This window comes from Gracilinanus agilis, chromosome 2 (assembly GCF_016433145.1).
Source record: "Gracilinanus agilis isolate LMUSP501 chromosome 2, AgileGrace, whole genome shotgun sequence".
Lineage (NCBI taxonomy): Eukaryota > Metazoa > Chordata > Mammalia > Didelphimorphia > Didelphidae > Gracilinanus > Gracilinanus agilis.
Window position 1 is genome coordinate 137686869 of NC_058131.1, and position 16199 is coordinate 137703067.

At 37.1% G+C, this 16199-nt stretch overlaps 1 protein-coding gene across 1 annotated transcript; it reads left to right on the top strand.

Moving 5' to 3' along the window:
- The first annotated feature begins 239 nt into the window (after positions 1–239).
- Positions 240–5366, top strand: OTOR (otoraplin). The gene is made up of 4 exons (XM_044660724.1): positions 240–366; positions 717–856; positions 2876–2986; positions 5343–5366. The coding sequence occupies exons 1-4, from the start codon at positions 240–242 to the stop codon at positions 5364–5366; spliced, it is 402 nt and encodes a 133-aa protein (XP_044516659.1).
- Positions 5367–16199: the final 10833 nt, after the last annotated feature.

The following is a 16199-nucleotide window of genomic DNA, read 5'->3' on the forward strand; positions in this document are numbered from 1 at the left end:
TCCAGCTTTTCAATGGCCACAAAACCCCTCCAACAAACATATCTTTGTAAAGAAAGGGTAGAGGAGATTATACTTTGTAAATAAGTCCACAGAGTGTAGTTTAAACTGAGGAAGTAGTGGAATGTTAGCCTCAAATCCCATTGGTTGAGATTATTTATCCAGATGTTTAGATTTTACATAAAAGAAAGGAGTTACTGAAGCTGGTCCACATTTGATGGTGAGAGGTACCAGCAAAGACAATGGAAAGGGTCATGCAAAGGATATTTTTTCTCTTTTTTTTTAGTCTTCTGGCAACTTGTGTTGTGCATGGAATTTTTATGGAAAAACTTGCTACTAAGAAGCTCTGTGCGGACGAAGAGTGTGTCTGTAAGGATTATTCTGTGCCTTTCAAATTATTGCACTATATAATTGAATGTGGATATATTTGCATAAAATCTAATTGTGTTTTCTAATGAAAAAATATCCAATGTATGCTTGATTAGCATTTTTTCTGATCTTTCAATGGTTTCTTTCTTTTAGGAAATATATTTTGTTAACTTTTCTACAAAGGGAAGTTTTTTTTCCCTTTTATTATTTGTGATTTATGATGTGTAATGCAAATTTTGACCTATATATGGTATTTGTCAACTCAGGTTTAGTAGTATTTTTAATACATACTTTGTATTTATTATAATAAAATGTATGCAATAAATGTATCCATGTCTTTTTCCCCCCAGATACGATTTCTCTTGCTAAAGCTCAAGATGATTATAATGCCCCCGACTGTAGATTCATTAACATTAAAAAGGGGCAGCAGATCTATGTTTATTCAAAACTTGTGAAGGAAAATGAAGCTGGAGAATTTTGGGCTGGAAGTGTAAGATGAGATTTTATTATACACAATCATGGATATGTAAGGTTGTTACTATTTGTCTATTTTTGATGAATTTCCATTAAAAACTAGTCATTGTTATTTTAAACTTTACTAATAATAGGGTAAATGTCAATGTAGAGTGCTATTAATATGAAAATTTCACAGAATGCAAATGCATTTTTTCTTTGTATATTCATTCTATATAAAAAGTGCTGGTATATACAGAACAAAATTATGTAGATCTCTACAGAATTAAGACCAGAGGTAACTTTTGTCTAGAGCAGAACACAAAGGAAATGGTGCAATAAATTACATTTCTTATAATTTTTATGATGCTTGCATTTTTAAAAACCCTTACCTTCTGTCTTAAAATTGATACTAAACATTAGTTCCAAGGCAGAACCATTGTTAAGGCTAGGCAATTGCAGTTAAGTGACTTGCCCAGGGTCACAAAGTTAGGAAATTCTTGAGGCCAAATTTGAAACCTGCATCTTCTATCTCTCCATCTTCTGAAGTAACTAGCTGCCCTTAATGCATGCATTTTTAATGCTAGATAATTCTGCCCCCTCTGGTTTGTAGGCATTTATTTTGGGATAAATTAAGTTGCATGTTTTAACTGTGAATGCTTTCAATCTGATGGATGGTAACCCCCAGGGAGTGAATTTTCAACCTTTTCTAGTACACAAAAATGTCTTGTCCTTGCTCCGGGTCTAGATGATTTTTTTCCCAGGGAATAATAAACTGTTTTATGTAGGTATGAACATTAGTTGTCAACACGGGAAAATGATCCACCCCTCTTGGTTTTGACTTTATTTCAAAAAGACTGAGGAAGCTTTCTAGGCAGGTATATCTGAATTGGTCCAGTCACTGGGGCAAATTCTTAATTGGATCCTATCATACTTTTAATCACAGATTCAATCATTAGAAAGAACCCAGACACCATAATAATAACTGGCATTTACTTAGTGATATAAAGTTTGCAAGGCACGTGGCATTCATTATCTCATCTGTGAGCCACATGACCTTGTGAGAGAGTTATTGTCAATATTATACCCAATTTACAGGAGAGGAACTAAGGCTCAGAGAGGTTGTGCCTTGCCAAGCATCACACAACTAATAAATGACATAATGAGAATTGATATAAGGACTTTCTGACCCAGAGGCTAGCATGCTTTCCATTATTCCATGTTTACTCTTGGTTTGCCTATAAGGGAACAAGAATATTCCTGGACCATGTGCCAAATATATGGCCATCTAACCTTTTCTTAAGTCCCTCCAGTGAAGAGGACTGTCTTCTTAGGACAACTCATTCTACTTCAGGATTGCTCTAATTGTCAGGAAGTTTCCCCCTAAAATCCTAAATTTACCTCTTTTCAACTTCAACCCACTGCTTCTAGTTTTGCCCCTGAGCAGAACACAAGACAGCCCTTCAAACCCTGGAAGCCAGCTCTTCTGCGCCCTTCCCCCCACCCGGATGTTCTTTCCAGCCTAACTCTCTTTGATGTTATGGGCTTTCTGTCCACTACACCACATGACCCAGTATTAGTTAATGACATTTAAAACAGTAAAAAATCTTTGTGAAGATTCTCCAAAGAAACTGCTTCTAGACAAAAGTGAACACTATTTTGAACCAAACCTTTGAAGACATTTGTTCTTTCCTGCCAAGACAAATACTGTTACTAGAGTCTGTGTTAGCATCAGATTCCAAAATACTGATTTACTTTGAATCCCCTGGGATTGAAAAGCCTCTTGAATGAAAAATTTTTTAAAAGTTACTTACTGTTAAAAGGAAATATCCTTTAGTTTTAGCCTACAGACCTTGTTAATCATTCTAATTGTGTAACTTTTATAGACTTAGGACTATCTGCTGCTAAAATTCATGCATGCTACTTTGGGGAAAGCTGCCCCGTAACCATCTCCTCAGCTTTGTCCACACTGCATCTACCCATAAAAGAATGACTTGATTGAAATGTAGAAAACAATAGAATCAATATGTCTAATGGTTCCTGTACTCAACTTCAGGTATATGGTGAACATTATGAAGAAGAAATGGGAATTGTAGGGTATTTTCCCAGCAATTTGGTCAAAGAGCAACATGTCTACCAAGAAGCAACCAAAGAAATTCCTACAACGGTAAGCAGTTTTGAAAGTACATGAAAATATGATCCCTGAATTGGCACAGATAGCTTTAGATTCGTAATATTTCTTGTTTTAATTCATAGTTTATTATTATAAACTTATAATATATTATACTATACTATAAATATCTTATATGTTATGTAATTATATACTTTACCGTATAGGCATGTGTACATGTTTAAATGTACACACTTGCCTATTTGTGCCATAAAATGTGCATATGCACAACTATACACAAGGCACGATATATATATATACATATATATATGTATATATATATGTATATATATATACGCATTGGTCTGAACCTGGGATTTGATCCATGCCAAAGAGATTTTGGTATAATGAATAGGTGGCCGGACCTGACATCTGGAAGATTTAGCTTCAGATCTTGCCTCTGTCACATTAACTCTATGATCTGAACGAGTCACTTAATTTCTCTGAGCTTCAATGTCCTCACCTTCAGAACAAGTCCTGATCTTGCAGAGTTGTTGTGAAACATCAATGAGATAATTTATTATATATTATAATTATATTGTTTTCTTTAAAATTATATTAACTAATTTAAATAATTATTTAATAATTTAAAATGCTATATATGAAAGTTACAATGATAATGGTGATAACTGACAATGCCAATTATTATCATAAATATAGGGAGCTTCCAGTATGGAAACTCCTTCATGGATGCAGATTGGTAACTCAGAGTGTTGTGGGTGCTGAGAGAATACTTTGCCTGTATTCACACCATTGGAATGAGCAAGAGATAGGACCTGAGCTTAGTGCTTCCTGCCTTTAATCTTTGCCTTCTTTCCACTAAAACTTGGAACCATTCAACAGGTACCACAATATTTTAAGTACCAAAAAAATATTTTCTAATATTTATTTCTAATATTTATTCATATCATATACACATATGACCAAGATAGGATGTTATTAGGAGTTCCATTGCTATTCAACAGAACCATATTTTAAGACACACATGTGTATATGTGTTATAAATATATACTAGAAAACTATTTAGTATTGGATAGTAGATATGAGAGCTTGCCTTAAAGCTAGGCAAACTGGAATTGTCCAGAGGCAAGACTCTTAAATGAACTGCCCCAGACAACTCTAAGACTCAAAGGGCACAGAAGAAAATGCACTGCCTTTGGAGTCAGAACTCTTGAAGCCAATTCTCAGCTTCTGATCCATCTTAACTCTGCGTCCCAGGGCAAATAGGGGTACCTCTATGGGTCTCAGTTTCCTTACCTGTAAAATGAGGGGTTTGGACCAAGTGGACCCCAAGGTCTCTTTGAGCTCTGAATCTGAGATCTTAGGAAGACGTAGACAGGTCGCCAATCTGTTTCTAAAATTCCCAATACCAATAAAAATCAAAGGACTAGACAAAAAAAAAAAAAAAAAAAAAAGGATAATTTGCCAATTCCATGAAAAAAGGCACAAATAGCATGACTTAAACCATGTGTTCTGAAACAGGTCCAGTAGTTAGACTTTATTTATTTTTGTGTATAGTGAAGGAAAAAGAAATGATTAACCCACATAGAAAATTAAAGTATTTTGAAACCATCTGTGAATGTCTTATTTTGAAGCAGACAGACTCTGCTTTATGTATGAAATTACAGCTGAATCCTTTCCAGGGTCCCAGAGTCCAAAAACCCAGTGGCAGGAATAAAAAATCCTTTTCATTAACTCAGCAAGGTTGTTGTTTGGACATGGGGAAAGTCATTCTGCTGGCAGAGACTGGAAATGGGCTCTCCAGGAGGGTGCCTACTGCTTGCTGGGCAGAGTAACTTAAGACCATTTCCTAATAATTCCAAGATTGCTTCTCACCTGTTGTCTACTTTTGATATTAAGCTGAGAGAGAGGGAGAGATCTGTCAAAAAGATAAGAAGGAAGAAAGCAAGCACTTATTAAGCTTATATGAGGTGCCAAGCACTTTACAAATATTATCTCATTGGATTCTCACAACAATCCTGATAGGTAGGTGCCATTATTATCCCCATTTTACAGATGATGAAACTGAGGTAAATACAGATAAAGTAACTTGCCTTGGATCACACAGCTAGGAAGTATATGAAGTTAAATTTAATCTCAAGTCTTCTTGACCCCTGGCCCAGTGCTCTATTTGTTGTATCACCTAGTACTTTTAAAAGAGTTTAAAGTTTGAAAACTTTTATTATTGGTTTTGAACCTTAAATGTGGGAAGTAACTGTGATGCATTAGATTTGGAATGAGGGGACCAAGCATAGAATCCTGGTATGATTCCTTTTGGTTTAACAAACTCTTAAAGAGCCTATTTTTATTTTATTTTATTAGCTGAGTTACTGTTTTCCTATTTCTATTTCAGGACATTGACTTCTTCTGTGAATAGAAATTTACGGTCATGGAAATTCCTGATGAAAACCATGGCTATTTAAGACATAACCATAATTGCCCCAAACTAAACCAAAGACCCACAGCCAACCCAGAGAATCTTCGCTTTCTTATTGATTAGTGAAAATGTTTATTCTTCCTGGCTCTGCTGTTCTTGGATAGATGTGAATTTTAGTTTTTATAAAATAATGTTCTCTCCACAGCTGTTTCAGAGTTCACGTGGACAGATGAACTAGGCACTACCTATGCGATAGGGCTTTAAATTCTCTGATGGACAACATATCGTGTCAATTCTATTTAAAGGTGCTAAGGGATTGAAACCTATGAGAAACATTAACAGTTACTCTTTGGCTTAGAAACTATTTTTACAAATTAATTTTAATTGAACAACCCCGTCTTAAACTGTTGTGATTTTTCCTCCCAAGTTTTAAGTCCTTTAAAAAAAAAAAGGTGAGACCTTTAGGGACTTTATAATTGTATTTTATGACTGAATACCTTAAATTGGGGTAGACAGCTTTATATAAGGAGTCACAGCATTTAGATTCTAACCTAATTTATCAGTCTCACTTCACATTGTTCAAAGGCTTTTAAGTACTCTCTGTTCAAACTGGCCTGGATTACTAGATATTCTGTCTCTCTTCTGCCTCCCCTGATTCCTGGAACATAATCCCTCATCTTTGACTACTGAAATCCTTTTCTTTTGGCAAGACCAGGCTCAGATGCTTGCCTCTTTGAAGAAGACTTCTTTGTTTTTCCTCCATCCCTTATAGTTGAAGTCTTTTCCTTCAAAATTCTCTAGAGTATTTTGTCTCTTATTCTTTTTATTATACTTATTTGTAAATATATCATACGGCTTCCCCCTTTAGAGTGTAAGCTCTTTGAGAGCAGGAACTGTGTCCCTTTTTCCTTTGCCCATGACTTCTTTGAACGTAGCATGGGCTTACCATGATCTGTCATCATCTCTGCCTGTTGAATTGACCTGAATTATTGAATATATAACTTGCATGTTAACCTTTTTTTCTCCAGCTTTTCCATTTTTACCTTCAGTTCAGTGTTTATAGCCTTATATTTTGAAATAATTTTGATTTGTATGAAATTTCCCTTTTATGTACAAATACCTTTAATCATAAAATGATGCATCAGAAATTCTCAGTGATGCTATTTGAGGATATATGTCTTTCTATGCTGAACTTTTAAGTGGCTTTTGATGACACAGCACAAATATAACTTTTGAAAAATATAGTTGTGATTTAATTGTTGATTTACATGTGATTAAAATACCTGCGTTTCTTTAAAAAATTATAGTCTGTGTTTTGGAGCATTTTTTTAACCTTTGGATATGGAAAAGTTAATAAGAGTTTTAGTATAATCATAGATATAATCTTTTGTGGTTTTCAAAGGATCTTTTCCACAACAACCCTGGGAGGAGTGAGTTGCAAGTATTATTATGCCCATTTCATGGATGGGATGAAAAAATAGTCTCTGTATGTCAGAGAGTTAGTATATCTTGGGGGCAAAATTTGAAGTCAGCTTTCTGATCTCCAAGTCCATCACCCTTTTGGCTCTGAATTTTGCCAGTGTGATCTTACTTGAGTTTAATTTAATTATGTTTTCTGCTTTCTATGTTCTACATATAAGAGAAAATCTGGTCCATGCTTCTATGTATATTGTTACTATATAATTTTTCTATTGTTACCACTGCTTTTCTAACTATTGAAGCACTGTCATATTTTTTACTAGTGTCTAAAGCATGTGTAGGTAGGTGAGTCTCAGTGGTGCTGCGTGCCCCCAGATACTATCAAGCCTCTAAGTAAAGAGCAAAGCTTTAGCACTTTGTTTTTTTCATTCTTTCTCTTCCCTGACTGTTCCACTTTTATGTAAGCTTTTCCCTCAATCCCTCAAGAACCCAGTATCTTTGTAGGTTTTCTAGATGCCCAAATTCTGCCCTCCCCCATAAAACCTCCCCTGGTGTTGTTGTCCTTTGAAACTGTCTCATATTTCAAAATTAGCCTTTCCTTCCTTTCCTCCATTCAATTCCCAATCAAAATTCTCATTTCCTCTGTGTGGCTATCACCTGTTATTAAATTCTTATTAAAGCAATCAGCTTTCTAGTGTGAATGACTGGTTTAAGTTTAACCCTCTCCGCATATTTGCACTTTGAAAGAGGAAATTGTTACTCAGAGACTCTCTAATGAGAGGAATAGGGGGTGGCAGAAATTATTCCAAGTAGAAAATGTTTCTTGGTTATTAGAACAATTTCCTACTTTTCTGTCCCTCTCTTCCTTTCGATCTTCCCACCCCAAAACTCTAAAGTTTATCTTGAAAGAAGATAAGAATGACAAAAACAGAGGGATCAGCAGCTTGGCAACCCACTTCTGAAATATTGTCAACTTTTAGTCTAAAGGAGTCTTGTAGCATAGTGACCAGTCAAGAAACATAACATGCCGAGGCACAAGGGATACAAAGCTATAAAGAAAGGCACATACATGGATCCTATTGTCAAGGATTTCACATTCTAATGGAGTAGACAATATGCAAGCAACCATGTACATGCAAGGTATATTCAGACTAGGTGGATGGTGATCCTGGAGGGAAGGCACCAGCAGGGAGGAACAGGAAAGCCTAGAATTCCCAGGTAACTCAAATCCTGATCTTTGCATCCTCTTTCTAAGCCTGTCATGCACTATCAGTTTTTTAATTCCTGTGACTCTGAACTCTATTGCCTTGGCAGTAGCACATTACCATGCCTAGAGAATACCACCTGCTGCTGAAACAAAGGCAAAGACTTCAGTCCACTTTGTAGGTTGCCCAAAGTGTTGCATCTCTCAGGTCCTCTGATCAATCTGGATGACAGAAACTTTTTTAAATGCCATTAAAAAGAAGAAAAAGTTTCACTATTATGTCTTGTGTAATGAAAGTCAATCCAAGTCATTACAATCCAAGCACTTACTATGTGTCCAGGATTACTATCTGTGCTATCTAGGGATATAGCTTGAGATGGTTCCTTATGGTCAAGGAGATTATGGACTTACCTGGAAGGCGAGACCGAAATATAGGAACAGCATAAAACTCCAGCACCAAAATGGATAGTGAAGATAATTTGTGATAGGCAGAAAAGATGAGAGAGGGCATTGAAGGGGGGGTAGTAGAATAAGTAATGTGTAAAAGCAATAATGAGTGATGCAAAGCCCATCACAATCTGGGAAGCCAGAGCACCAAACAGCATGATGTAGAGAAATGTCTCCCAAGCCTTTTGAGTTGGAATCATAGAGTTTCAGGGCTAGACAGGACCTTAATAATCTTTGAGTGCATCTGATACTTTAAAAAAGAATCCCCACTATAGTATACTTTAAAAGTGGCTATCTAGCTTTTGATGGAACACCCCTAAGAAGGAGAAACCTTTATCCTTGATGCAGCCCATTCCACTTTTGGATAGCTCTAATTGATAGAAGATTTTGTCTTATATCAAGTTTTTTTTTTTTTTTTTTTTTTTTTTTTTTTTTTTTTTTTTTTTTTTTTTTTCCCTTTGGCAGCTTCATAGAGTTCTATTCTCTAGGGGCAGATCTGATTTCTCTTTCTCAAGATTTTGTCTTATATCAAGTTTTTTTTTTTTGCAGCTTCATAGAGTTCTGTTCTCTAGGGGCAAATTTAATTTCTCTTCCTCAAGCCCTTTCAATTATCTATCTATCTATCTATCTATCTATCTATCTATCTATCTATCTATCTATCTATCTATCTATCTATCTATATTATGTCCCTACTCTCACTTGCCCTGAAGTTTTCTTTTCTCCCAGTTATTAGCCAATTCTTATGTGGCATGGACTGGAGGCTCTTCTCTTTTCTGAGAGCCCTCCACTGGATATACTCTACCTTATCTATGTCTTTCTCCAAATGTGGTACCCAAAAGAGAACACTATTCTTCAGGTGTGGTCTGATCAGGGTAGAGTATTAGTGGGACTGTATGTGTAAAAAAGTATGCTTAGTGTTTTTGACTTCCATATCACATTGTTAAGCTTGTACTCTATCCAAGTGCCCAGATTTTTTTCAAACTGACCATCCATTAAAAAAAAAATCCATGATTAAGGGGTGGCTTGGTGGTTCAGTGATTAGAGAGCCAGGCCTAGAGATGGGAGGTTCAGGGTTAAAATTTGGCCTTGATATTTCCTAGCTGTGTGATCTTCTAGTCATTTAGCCCCAGTTGCCTAGTCCTTACTACTCTTCTGTCTTAGAACTGATATTTGATATAGATTCTGAGATAGAAGGTAAGGGTTTCTTAAAAACCCATAAATAACTTGTTCCTCTTAAAATTTATCTTACTCCATCCAGCTCAAAATTTTATCTTATCAAAAATTTTTGTAATTCTACCTCTGTCATCTATTATGCTGCTTATCCCTCTCAGTTTGTGACATCTCTCTGATAGACAATGAATATACTATCTGTGCCTTTAAGTCATTGATAAAATATTGAATAGCATGATAAAACACAGAATCTGAAGTTCTACTGGATATCTGCTTCTAGTTGGCACCAGATCATTAATGATTATTTTTTGGGTCTTGCTAATTAATTCTAAATATATTCTTGTACTATTTTCTGGTTCTTGTCTTTCCTTCTCCAAAGAGCATGAGATGCTCTATCCAATATTTGTCAAATCTAGGTAAACTCTATAGCATTCTCCCATTCTGCTAGCACTTTTTTTTTTTAAATTTCCACACACGTTTTCCAAAATTATAAGATCCAAACCATCTCTCTTCCTCCCTTCCCACCCCTCACTAAGAGATGGTAAGCAATCTATTCTGGACCATACATGGATTATCATGAAAAACACATTTCCATATTGGTCATTGTTGTAAGAGAACATCATACAAAATCAAATTCCCCAAATAAAACCATAAATAAACCGATTAAAGGTCATTTTCCTTGAGAGTGAGAATAGAAACAAAACAATTACTGAGCAGATATCCTCTTGGTTTTTTAGTTCTCATTATCCCATCTACCCTGAGCAATGGTCTTATTCTTAAGCCTCCTCTTTTCTTTAATATAGTTTGGAAAACCCACCTTTTTCTTATCTTAAATTTCCTTGAAAATTTCAACTCATTGAATGAATGAATGAATGAATGAATGAATGAATGAATGAATAAAAAACTGATTAAATATTTCTCTGTATAGCACTGTGCCAAGTGCTGGGGATACAAATAGAGAAGCAACATAGTTCTTACTCTCAAAGGGCTCACCTTCTAATGAGAGAAACAACACTTATAAGAAATATCATCTGTGAGTCAGATGGAAAGGTTCCATGGTCCTTAGAGTACAGAAGCAAAACAGATGGTAGTGTATTATTTAATATCATTTTTGCTAATAAAATCACATCTGTTTTTTATGTTGAACCAGTGCCAAGGACGTTGGTGGTGGGAACTTTCTGCTGGTTTTTCAGTGACAGTGCTTCTGAGAAGGTGGGGTCCATTCACCTTAGAATCAGTCTCCAGGTCACATCTCTGTAAGATTGCTTTTTGGGATGATGGCATGAAGGCTTGGGCTGGAAGCTGGATTAGTAATCCGGGAGGCACTGTTATTTTCAAGACTCTTGGCTTTAGGCTCTTAGGCTACTTCTTGAGGAAAGTGGTGATAAGAGTTTTGACTTTCCTGGCACATGCTACTCATATTTCTCTTTCAGGATGCCTAATTGCTTCAGTGAGATTGGCTTCTTGCCCTGTAGTAGAGATGGGTCATGGAGATGACAGTCCCTTTCTCTACAGGAGTTGCTTTCCTGGATGATGACTTTGAAGACTGGGCTGGAAGCATTAGGAGCTTTAGTACTCCTGATATTCTTATGCTAGCACAACATGACTTTGTTAGAAGAAATTTGCTTAAATGTTAAATAATTTCACAGAGCTCTCCCTTCCTACCCCAACATGATAGTCATAGTATTGCTGATAAACATCGACTGGAAAAATGTTGTCCTTCATACTCAAAGAGGATCAAAATGATATGACTATGTAAAGTTCAATGTATATAGTATGTCCTATTGTGGTTGTTGAGACCTATAGGAGTTTGGAAGGCTCTACCATGGGTTGGGCACGAATAACCCATATGGAAAAACAGATAATGAAAAAATTACAATGCATGGCGAATGTGTAGATTCATAGATCCATTGAAATAACAAATTACAATTGTTAAAATGGATACAATCTTTTAGCCTATTCTGGACCCATTTATTCTTTTTTGCAGTCTTGGTAGGCATCTCAGGGAGTTTCTCAAATACAAAGGAGTGATTGAATCTATTATTTGGGCCAACCCAAAACAGGGAATAGTCATATCCAGGACAAACATCATGAAGTATGCCCTCTTTTAAAGGGGTAGATTGTGATAGAGAAGCAGAGAACACAAATATATGTCTGCCAAGGAAACTGCCTTTGGTGTGCAGCATCAGAGGATTCAGGGGAATGTAGGGAGATGTCTTATAGTTTCCTATTTTAACTAATTATTTTTGCTAATTAGGCACAAAATTCCATTGTTTTTATCTGCTGAAGGATTGCAGTTACTTTTTAGGCCCTTCTAAACTTAGATGCCTTTGTCATTTGGTTCCCTGGGGGAAAGCCTTGATTACCCTATCATAGTTCTAACTCTGCATTTGGGAGAAGGTTCTCAACCAATTCCACAGATGAAAGGAGATTAGAGATAGTCAGGAAACAGAACATTCTATTAATAGTCTGCAGTTTATGATGACAGCAATTTGGGTCTCAGTAGCTCTTATTTCAATGAACTTTCATGTGGATCCCATTTCCTTTGTCTGAGACATATCACTTCAGAGAAGAAGCATGCTATTTTCTCTATAACTCGTATGACTTTTATCATCAACATAAATTAATGAAGATTATAAGTAACTTTATGAATGAATACAGTGATTGGTCTGTTGAGTTTAAGATGTCTGTAGAACATCCAGTTCTAGATGTTTAGGCAGTTGGAGATGTAAGCCTGGAACTCAGGAGAGAGAGATTAGGGCTGGACAAATAGATCTGAGAATCATCTGCTTAGAGATAATAAGCTGATGAGATTACCAAGTGAATTAGTATAGAGTTGTGGTGGCAAACCTATGGCACACGTGCCAGAGGGGGCACTCAGAGTCCTCTTTGTGGGCATGTGCATGGTCACCCCAGCACAGAGTTTGCCAGAGTTCATTACTGGAAAGTCAGAGGGATGCAGGACTAGGATGTTTCCTTCCCACTCTCCATACACACCTGAGGACATTTCTCACATCATTCACCCCTCTAAAAGGTTTGCCATCACTGGAGAGGGAGAAGAGAAAACAACCCAGGACAGAGCCTTGGGGGATACTAATGGTTAATGATCATGACCTAGATAAAGATCCAACAAAGAAGACTGAGAAGGAGCATTCAGGTCAGGAAGTGAGATCTCATGAAAATTTAGAAAGAAGAGAATAATAGAGATAAGGTGGCTGATGGTGTTAAAGGCTGTCAAGAAAGATAAGGATTGAGAAAATGCCATTAAATTTGATAATTCTGAAACCATTGATAACTTTCAGTTGAATGATGAGTTTGGAAGTCAGACTGCAGAGTTAAGAAAGGAAAGGAATGAGGGAAAGGTATAGAGACTGATTGTAGAGGTACAGAAAAGAGAATAGGATGATAACTATCTCTCAGGAACACATGTATTATTTTCTTCATGAATCAGATTTAATACAAAGAAATATTAAGTGTATTTTTGTAGTACTTCGGGAAAAATCCCTAGTTTGGGTTGCTGTATTTGTGCATGGAAGAAGAGAGTAGAACACATTGTTAGGTCTGAATATAATCTTGTCTTTTCTTAAAAAAAAAAAACAAAACAGCCTGGTATTGCCAGATTCTGTAAAACTACCATTGAACTAGTAATTGACCATATTTTATCCTTGAAAAATGTTTCCTGAAATATAGGGCTGTAGTACAACACTGCCTCCTCTTTAACAGACTCTAGTATTTTAATATTATGTCAATAATCTCATAATGAAAGTTATATGCTTGAATGATTCTGTGGGCATTCCTTCCAACCATGCAGATTGAAACCTATTCATGCCTACCCATCCTGTGCTACTCTTGTCCACATTCTCTCATGACATTGTCCCAGGAGGTCTACTTCCCTCCATTTCTTTTGACATTGTAAGGGTAACACTGGAGCCAGCAGATTGTCATCAGTCATTCTTTGCTCTTGCCTTAAGACGAGACCAACTTTTTGACTTTAACATTCTTGGGTGATTCTTTACATTTTTTCTCTTTCAAAGTTCCTCACTACCTGCTCATGTCTCCCATATGCCTTTTCATTGTCCTTTGGATAATCTTTAATTTCAATCCCTTGAAGATTGCAGTGTTTTATGGTTCTGTCACATATAGACATTAGGAGAATATTGATATTAAAAAGATGGACCAGCGTTCAGGGAAAAGCTTGGTGTTATTAGAAAAGCCTTGCAATCTCTCAAAGACAATCCAACCCAAGAATTTCTTGACCTCTTCATAATCTGTAACTAATTTTTTTAATTAAAAAAAAATTCTTTAACCCTTACCTTCTGCCTTAGAATCAATACTATGTATTGGTTCCAAGATAGAAGAGTGGTAAGGGCTAGGCACTGGGGGTTAAGTGACTTGCCCAGGGTCACACAGCTAGGAAGTATCTGAGGTCAGATTTGAACCTAGGACCTCTCATCTTTAGGCCTGGCTCTCAATCCATTGAGCTACCCAGCTGTCTCCTGCCCCTTTTTTTGTTTAAATTTTTATTTTTATGTAGGGAAAATGCATTTTTGATGTATTAGCTTCAAATATATGTATACGTATATATTTTTAGCAGTCTTTTTGCATATACTTGTGTGCAATGGAATGCAAATTGACTAAAAACCCCATGAAATAATATTTTTGTTGCCTTTTTGTATGCCTAGAACATAGCACAGAACATATAAGTATTACTTAAAATTCTGTTGAATTAAATTGAAGTGAAACAGGCCCCTAACATCAAATTGTTTAGGGGAGGAATAAAACTTGTATATAGGTAAATATACAGTGTCCCAAAAGTCTCAGAGCAGCTTAAAGTTATTAAAGTTTAAAATCACAGCAAGACGTTGAGGATACGTCATATAACTACAATACAGAATGGATGATAATAGCGGAGGCAAGGGAGGCTGGCAGAGTTCATAAGAAAGGGTATCAGTTTTGCTTGGGGAGATCAGACAGGCCACCTGGAGGATGTGACATTTTCCTCGGGCTCTAAATGGGTATCCAGATGGCTCTGTGCAAGACTAGACTGATTTCTTCACATTACTAAAAGCCATGTTGTACCCCAGTTGGGTGCATGTTTTCTGCAAGGCGGGTTTCCTGAGTTTTCAGAGAAAACTCATAGCTCCTTCACACACCTCATTCCATCTTTCTAAATAAGAGCCAGCCAAGAAAGCCACACTATTTGCTCATAAAAAGTAAGAAAGAGGGGGCAGCTGGGTGGCTCAGTGCATTGAGAGCCAGGCCTAGAGACGGGAGGTCCTAGGTTCAAATCTGGCCTCAGACACTTCCTAGCTGTGTGACCCTGGGCAAGTCACCTAACCCCCATTGCCTAGCCCTTACCACTCTTCTGCCTTGGAGCCAATACCCAGGATTGATTCTAAGGTGGAAAGTAAGGGTTTAAAAAGACTAGAAAAGAAAGAACTGAGTGGTTGGAGATCAGCATTCAAAAAGCCTATAGGATGTTAAACTTAGAAGAGACCTTAGCAAACTAGGTCACCCCCCCAGATTTTACCGATAAGGGCACTGTGGGACGGTTGAGGAATGAATGCACTCGTGGCTCCTACTATGGGTTCCGTCGTCTAGGAAGGAAACTGAGGCCCAGAGATAAGAAGTAATTTGCTCAAGGTCATAGCTTGTAGGTAGCAGAAGTGGGATTCAAAACTCAGTTTTCTTCCTCTAATCTTGCCTGAGTTCCTGCAACAAGTAATGAGGGTGAAGGTAGCAAGGCCCGAGTGAGGATGGCCTCTGCTTTCCACTTACCTTGGCTGGTGCCAGACAGAGCCAGAGAGGAAACCGCGTTCTTTCTTGCGAAGGGGGAAGCGCTTTTTTTTTGAGCTTTGGGCTGGAGAGACTTCAGCGAGACTGGGCTGACACCCAGTGGTTGGAGAAACAATTTCCCCTGGAAGCAGAAGCAACCCGAGGTACAGAGCGAGAGCCATGAAAATCGGGATTGCCTGTCACCTGAAGAGCTTTCCAAATGGTCACACTACTATTTTTCTAGGAGCCTTATAAGTGGAGGCTTACTAAGCACCTTGCGTGTGTGTGTGTGTGTGTGTGTGTGTGTGTGTGTGTGTGCTGGAATTCCTTTTACTATGGAACTTCAGAGAAGTGCAGGAAGACTGCTGGAGGCATTAGGGCCTGAGTAAAAAGAGGAAATTTCACTATTAAAGCAATCTCGCACAATAGGCCTTTGAAATGGAGCCCTGTGGAGTTTACGGGCGGTTTCCCATCACCAGATTTCTGTAATGGAATGCAACAATACCACCTTGAGCCAATAACCTATATTCCCCTATGGAGTCCCCTGGGTCCGCTTTGGACTTTCTCCTCACCTCTGTCTGATTGAATCCCTAGTTTTCTTCAAAGCAGAGCTCAGGTGTCACCATATTGACTGAATCCTAAAATTGGCTTAGTCTAGCAGGGTCAAATTAAAAAAAAAAATTACGATAGCTATACTATAGAATCTATTTTAAAACTCTTTTGTAATTGAACTAGGGGCTATTTAATCTAGGGTCTGGAATTGATTTCAGGGAGTTTATGCACTTGGATTGACAAAAAAAAAAAAGAGAATTATATCT